The sequence below is a fragment of the Colletotrichum scovillei genome, assembly GCF_011075155.1.
Source record: "Colletotrichum scovillei strain TJNH1 chromosome Unknown Contig00011, whole genome shotgun sequence".
In the NCBI taxonomy this organism is placed as follows: Eukaryota; Fungi; Ascomycota; class Sordariomycetes; order Glomerellales; family Glomerellaceae; genus Colletotrichum; species Colletotrichum scovillei.
The window spans coordinates 70,474-77,852 of record NW_023336269.1 but is presented as its reverse complement, the minus strand read 5'-3'; the positions used below and the strand labels follow the sequence as shown (position 1 = coordinate 77,852).

Sequence of the window (7,379 nt, the reverse complement as noted above, 5' to 3'; positions counted from 1 at the left end):
TAGCAAAGTTCAGAGGACGTCCGTCTTGGTCAAAAACAAATACTCCATCGTTAGTCTATCCCCATGCGCGAGGTAATCCCTGAAACTCAAAGATATCCAAAGTTACCATTGTACAACGCCTTGGATTCCGCCCTCTCTTTCCCTTGCTCAGATTCCAAACCGCATAGCTGCAAATTCACCTTGACAATAGTAGTACTTCTTGATAGTCTCTTCCGTGATGCCCATATTGGCGAATGCCTCCCGAAGCCACCGACGCTGGTCGCTTCTCATATTATCGCTGGCATCGTGCGGCAAGTGAATCGTGATACTTGCCGCTTCGGGCTCCCCATTCGCTCCAGTCGGTTCCGGAAACGCGGAATGGGGCGTCCAGCTGAACCTCTCGCGAGATCCCTCCATGGTCTGGCGGGCGAAGTTGAACGCGCTAAAGAGCTCAAAAATGTTCCTCTTGTCAACGGCCGCTACACCGTGGTTCCAAATACTTTGTATGGTCGGCCAAACCGACCTGCTTATGACGACCTTATCCGTCTCGTCCTTTTTTTCTGCCTCTTTATCCTCGGGAGTCGACACCACTACGAGCTTGGGTAGACGAGAGTCCCAATGGGGAGGTTCGCGGTGGTCCGGGGGCGCGACAGTCATGATCTCTCCGCAGATCTTCTTGCAATCGTACCAAGGCCGTTTCAGTTCCAAGTCGATTTTGCCAGGGGGTTCGGCAGCGAGATATCGTTGAACACCGGCCGGTCGACAATACCTTGGCGTCGCTGCATTTTTGCTGACTTTGCTCCTCTTACTCCCGTGCCTCGCGATACCGCCGCCACCCCTACCACCGCCCGCAGGGCTCGTTTTCTTCTTTGACTTCTTGAACACCTTCGAACCCTTTGAATCCTTCGACTCCTCTGACTCCTCCCACTCCAGTTCTTTTGTCGACTTTACAAGCCCGTTGCAGAGTTCTTGCCAAAAGCTCTTGACCCACAACTGGGCTAGCAACGAATGCCGGCCGTAGTCTTTGTCTCCATGCGGTTTGTAGACGACCCCGAGCAACCATTGCGTGTATCTCAGCGTCTCCTCTTGCACAAGATCCTCGAATGGTACGTCGTCAAAACCAATGAGAAAGGGGCCTACTGGACTTTCACGGCGCCGCGTGCTGCGACCTTCGGCATCCAAGAGATCTTGACCGAATGGATGTACAAGTTGCATGTGGTGGCAGAGTAGGCCTGTCAAGTGTATAGCTTCATAGTCTCTTGTGACTGTCGTCTGAGCCCCGAGTTCTGCGTGTCGCTCATAAAGCTTAGTGCGCAAGGCCCGGATGAGCTTCGGTAAGCCAATGGTCCCAATGCTGAAGTTGCTCGTAAGACCGGTGTGGACATTCTTGATTGACCACCAGGTTGGACTATCCAAGTTTTCGATATCAGGTTCGTTCATGTCGTTATTGTCAATGTCCATTGCGTCCCCGTGTGTTGCCGACTCACGGCCCCTTATAGTGAAGTCTATTTTGATACCGGCATACTCCTTGGGTAGGTCCCAATCATCCTTGACTACTTGCAAACTCGGCCAGCCAGTATCTCGACGAAAGAGATGCCGGGTTGTTTCGGTGGCAAACAAGCCGCCATGGCCGACGACGTGGTTGATTCGACGCTCCACAAACCAACGTGCATGGAAGCCCAAGTCAACCCAGGCCTCCTTCACTTCAGGTTGATCGTCTGGTATTTCTAGACGCTGGGAGTCTTCTGAGCACCAAAGGTTCACGCCGCTGGCACGAGCAAGGTTCCACAAGGCATCGATTTTGCTGACCAGGCATTGCCACATTTCGAATTCGTATAGAGCCCACTGAACGACGCGTCTGACGATGTCATTGATCAGACTCTTCTTTGCGTCAATGTCGCGTGCCAAAAAATGAGGAAGTTCGCCCTGGTATGACACCGCCATTGCTGCGTTCTTTGGAACATGGTGGACGGAGGTCTGGGGTTGCTCGGATACGTGTCCGTAGTGCTGCTGAAATTGCTCATCGACGCATTGCTGGAAATAGAATGGATCAAGCCAAAGGTTCCTCAAATGATCTTTTGACCATTGAAGTTGCCGTGTGAACTTTGTCTTGAATTCGTCAAGCCATTTTCGGTCGAGAGAGGCTGGTGGCATGTACAGCCCATATTCGACTATTCCCTCATTTTCAAAGTAGAAGATTCTTTCTGGACGGTGTGCTTCTGTCCAGGCATCGACGCGGTCATTGTCGACGGTTTCAGCGCCTACTTCTCCTCTTGGTTGGCCGCTTTTAATTGCTATTGCTTTGGTGACACCGTAGAGGATTCGGTAAAGCAGGGCTTGGGTATGGAGGAGATGGATGCCGTCGGCCCAGGCAAAGAGGCGACCACTCTTGCGTAGATGTTCAAACATCCAGTCTTGGTCAGCGTCTCGTTGGTCAGTATGGCATATCAGAATGAAGTCGTCCACGAAAAAGAAGTAGGGGGCGTTTCGTTTCAGTCCCATCTGTATGCCCTTCTGGACATCATCTGGAGTGAGAATCCCAATGAATCGATTGTCCACAAATTTGGGCAGGAACAACTTGCTGGCTCGACCAAGATGCAGTGCTTCCCAGTCTGCGAATGTAAAGGCACTGGGGTCGCAATTCATTCGGTTTATGATGAGATGGGCCAGAAGCTTGGGATTGCTGAGATCGGATTGGTTCATCCAGGATAGTAAGAAGGCCCTGTAGGCCCGTTGCGTGTCGTTGGTGGGATCATCTCTGTAGATGACGTTTTTGAACGAGACTTGAGCGCCTCCATTCTCGCATGTACGAGTTTCGATGCCTCTGAAGAGCCTATAGTATTCCTCCAAGTCGGCACTGTGATTATGCGGAAGCTCTTCGTGTGTACCAAATGCATTCAATTCGGGATGACTAATAAGGGTAGCTTTATACGCCCCATTGACGAGTGCTAAGAGCTCGTCGCGGGGCAGGAATGGTTCGTCCTCGAGGAGGTTCGTGATAACTTCCACGTTGACCTTCCCGCGGAGGCGCCTGAATGCTGCGTATGACTTGGAGAGAGCTCGAATCACCTGGAATTCGAATTCCCGAGCGTCTCCTTGGCATATCAGCTCTGTGGAGAGGAACTCATTGGTTGCATCTCGTTCCTCAATCGGGCCTCGAAATCCGATATCTCTTAGTTTTTGTTTGGGTTGTTTTTCTTGAGTGCTCCATGGGCCATCTGGCAGCCAGTTGAGAGACGAGTAGACCTTGTCCAGATATTGCTCTGATTCGTCATAGACATCCTGCGATAATTCTTGCATAGCGAATCTAGAAATACGGACAAGGCGGGTAAAAGAATTGGAGTGGCTGCGTCATACAGAGTGGCTGGCAGTGAGGATTGAGGATGCCAGTAGCAGCGGGAGACACAGACAATGAAGGGCGAGACATGGCTCAAGTACTCTGTTGATGAGGAAGGTTGAAATAAACGAGTTGCCACGATGGCAGGGCCTGGAGAAAGTTGCTGAAACCACGAGGACAGGGAAAGGCGCTCAGTTTCAATGACATTATCCCAGAAAGCATGATGAAAGAGACTTCTCTTGTTGGCCAAAACAACAATCAGATAAACTAACAAAGCAACGAAGGGAGAGGGGAGGAATCGTTGTTGAGTGACAAGGTGATTATTTCTGTCATCTTGACAGATTGACGAGAAGGAGAGGCGGTTTCGAGCTTCGTTTGAGTGGGATAATAATAATTGTGCTTGGGATTAGTTCCCCTCCAACGGATTCCCGAAAGAATTTTGTAATGGAAGAGCGTCGTAGCTCGGAATTTGAGCACAAGGGAAGTCGGAAAAGCGTGGTTTAGCCCAATTGGCATACTGGACGAGCGGGGAGCGTAACTGGAGGGGCAGAAATGTCAAGTTGGGTTGATGGCTTCAAACATCCATACAGCTGGTATGAATGAGATGGGATGAAGTGCGATGGAAAAAGGACGGCGGTGGTGAGAATGTGGTTGTGGAGGGGTAGGTAGTCGTGGTAGTTTTCCGGAGAAGTCAAGGCTGTTCAGATGAACCATAGGATCACGCTGCTATGAATCTAGTGTATGATACCTACTGTGTGGTTCCTGAGTTAGCCGTCAATAGCGCGGCTGCTGGTGGGCAGCAAGTTCTGGCAAGTTGCTCCTGTGTCCATGTTGAGGAAAGGTGAAGGTGTGAATCGTGACTGTCAAGGAGATTTTCCATGGCATTTTGCAGGCCGACGGGTGCCGGATCCGGGAAGGCAAGGGAAGACCATGCTTGATTCAGTTAGAGCTGCGGGTCGTCGGATGGACAAGACCCATATTTACGCGCACCAACAAGGACTAGCGTCCTGTCTAATGAGTGGCTTTGAGCGCGCAGGAGCCATCTCGCCGGGCCCACCGTCCCACGTCGTATTTCCACGAGGGCAGGAGCTAAGACCCAAGAAGTTCAGGAACGCCAGGGGACCAGACAGGAGGGTCCTTCCTTTTTTCTTTTTGTTCTCCTTCCTCGCCTAAGTCCTGACTTTCTTTGTTTCGCTGCTTCCCGTTCCAATGTCAATAAGGTACCTACTCACCTTACTTGACCTGGTTTAGGTAGTAAGGTACCACAATGAAAGGTCGATCGTGATAGGCAACTGCGTGGAAGAAGCAAGAACCCCAAGAATGTTTCCGGAAAGCACACATCCACAGGGGATGCCACCATGAATATCGTTGAAATGCACCGATACCAACTTGCCCGATGAATGGCAGTCAGCTACTCCGTACAGTCTACAGACACGAGTACCTAGATATTCATACATCGGGCAGGTACACGGCCATGCCCAGAATCCAGGGGCAAGGTCAGCTCCGGACGCGCCATTGGGTGGACGTTTGGCCAAGACCAATGGACAAAGGCATCAACCCTCAATACTTTCAGCAATCGGCCCAGCCCAGCCCGGGCGCCGCAGTAGCTCAACCACCTCAGCTTGGCGGCAGGTGGGTGGTATTATTGCCTCTTTGCATTCCCTCCACTCCCAGTCTCCCACCACTCCCACCGACGTATCCGCAGCTCCGTCTACCTTACATACAGCCCGGTGAGATAATCCTCGCCAGATCAAGGTACTGAGGTGGACGAGCTGAAGATGACCCTTATCGCGCAAAGACACCCAAGACACGCTACTGACGTACAGAACGCACCAGTGCCTGCGCCAGTCCCAACGCCAAACGCCAGCGGCAACGCCAAACCAGTACACGCCAATGCCAACGCCGGCACCGCCAGCATGGGATTTTTCATTCCTGTTTTCTCTTCTTCTTCTTCCCCCTCCTCCCTCTGAGCTGCCGTCTCTTTCAGACTTTCTCTTTTTCAGCTCCGCCTCCTGCATTTGATGTCCAGTGCTCATCACGTCGTTTCTTTGAGGAGGCTTTTTTGTGTTTAAACCATCCATTGTCACTCGTTTTCCCAGCTCTTTTCCGCCGACAGCCCTGCATCCATCACAATCAGAATATCCCTACCTTAATTCTGCCACTCTCCACACTCGCTCACTCGGAATACACAGTACCTCAATCGACAAAGACGAAACGCAGGGAGCAAGATTGCATCTATTGTCCAACGTTGCAAACCACATCGATACTCGAGTACCGTCGTCAATTCAAAGCCCGACACACTCGAAATAGCAAACGACAGCCCTTGCAATACCCGTCGTCGCTTTTGCCTCCAAGGGCCACCCAAATCCATTCGACCCGGACCGCCCGGCCCCCCAGTCGCTGTTCAACCGGGTCTCACCCACTCGAGAGCCTCAACCTTGAACCCGCCCACCATGCTCTCCACATTCCTCCTCGCCCTGCTGCCCCTCGTGGCAGCAACATCCTCCTCGAAACGCGGCCTCGTCTTCACTCCGAATTCCAATTGGCCTCAGGACAATCAAGTATGGGTTCAATCAGGGTCCGATCTGACATGGTACTACAACTACCAGGAAATCCCAAGCCCGGCCTTCTCGGGCAAGACCCAGGCCGAGTTCGAGTTCGTCCCCATGATGTGGGGTGTCTCATCGAACCCCCAAGACACGACATTCCTGAAGAGCGTGACGAGCTTGATCAAAGACAAAGGCATCAACATCACCCACGCCCTAGGCTTCAATGAACCTGATGGTCCCTCATCCTATGGCGGCAGTGATGTTGCCCCTTCTATTGCCGCCAAGGCCTGGGTCGCCAACTTCATTCCTCTCCAAGAGCTCGGCGTCAAGGTCGGTCTTCCCGCCTGCACCGGCGCTCCGGGCGGTTTGCCCTGGTTGAAGCAGTTCCTGGGCAACTGCTCCGCGCTCATTAGCACCGACGGAGAGACCAAGAACTGCACATACGACTTCCTCCCCGTCCATTGGTACGACAACTTTGGAGGCCTGGCGAGTCACATTGGCGAACGTGTTGCAGCGTATGTTGTCACTCATTTCTCATGCTGTGCGCTGTCCCTCAGATAACTAACACCTGCCTAGGTTCCCCGACACCAAGATCTGGATCACCGAATATGCCTACGCCAACCAAGAGCTCTCCGCGACCCAGGACTTTTACAACATGAGCGCAGAGTACTTTGACCGCATCGACTACATTGAGCGGTACACGTACTTTGGTGCTTTCCGCTCCAAGACGAGCAACGTTGGCCCTAACGCCTCCTTTTTGAACAACGACGGCAAGTTGACAGACATTGGCTCATGGTACCTCGGCAAGAGTGCCACGGGCGTGAAGCCGACGTCCGGTGACAGTAGCGCCGCCGTTCGTGGAGGCGCACCGGTGCTCACTGCGATGGCGGCCACTATCCTCGGTGCCGTCTTCACTCTCGCCTCATGAACAACACGGCAACATAACATGTAGATTTGGTCCTCCTCAACACGAGACGTAAGGGTCTGACGATGTCATCATGATCTTATGCGATGTAGGGCAGGGATATAGACCACCCCCAGGAACATATTCACCACATAGACGGAGCCAGGAGAATACCGCCTGGTCATTCTTTTTTCACATATTTGTAAGGTTTTTTCTTTCATCAAGTTATAGAACGCGGATTAGAGGGATAAAGAGCGGCGAAAAGCTGTCGCCTTGAGCCCAGAAGACATTTTGGACATGTCCATGGAACGAATACATTTGACGACGTTAACAAAATCTGCACTATATATTTTGCGCTGGACTAAAGTGGTGTTGTTGAAAACTATACCTTCCATACCTTGGACTTGATGGTATCCTCGGGTTAAAGTCGGCATTAGCAGGGTGAGCCGTGGGATTTGACTTTGATACAGAACATGGTCACGAACTCAAAGTCGAACCAAGTGTCATCTGATAAAAAGGCAGTGTTGGTCAGCAAATTCAACGGCAGTAGTTTGTCAGGTCGGTAAGGCCGGGGTTCGCTGCGATGCGATGGCAGCAAGACGTAGCCGGT

At 52.0% G+C, this 7,379-nt stretch overlaps 2 protein-coding genes across 2 annotated transcripts; one reads left to right on the top strand and one right to left on the bottom strand.

Moving 5' to 3' along the window:
* Nucleotides 1–147: 147 nt before the first annotated feature.
* HER10_EVM0009929 (uncharacterized protein) lies at nt 148–3,279 on the bottom strand (the record flags this gene model as incomplete). Its single annotated transcript, XM_035479400.1, has 1 exon — nt 148–3,279. The coding sequence occupies one exon, from the start codon at nt 3,277–3,279 to the stop codon at nt 148–150; it is 3,132 nt and encodes a 1,043-aa protein (XP_035327197.1).
* A 1,752-nt stretch (nt 3,280–5,031) lies between these two features.
* HER10_EVM0007311 (uncharacterized protein) lies at nt 5,032–7,109 on the top strand. The gene is made up of 2 exons (XM_035476870.1): nt 5,032–6,380; nt 6,442–7,109. The coding sequence occupies exons 1-2, from the start codon at nt 5,770–5,772 to the stop codon at nt 6,791–6,793; spliced, it is 963 nt and encodes a 320-aa protein (XP_035326977.1). The 5' UTR covers nt 5,032–5,769; the 3' UTR covers nt 6,794–7,109.
* The last annotated feature ends 270 nt before the right edge of the window (nt 7,110–7,379 follow it).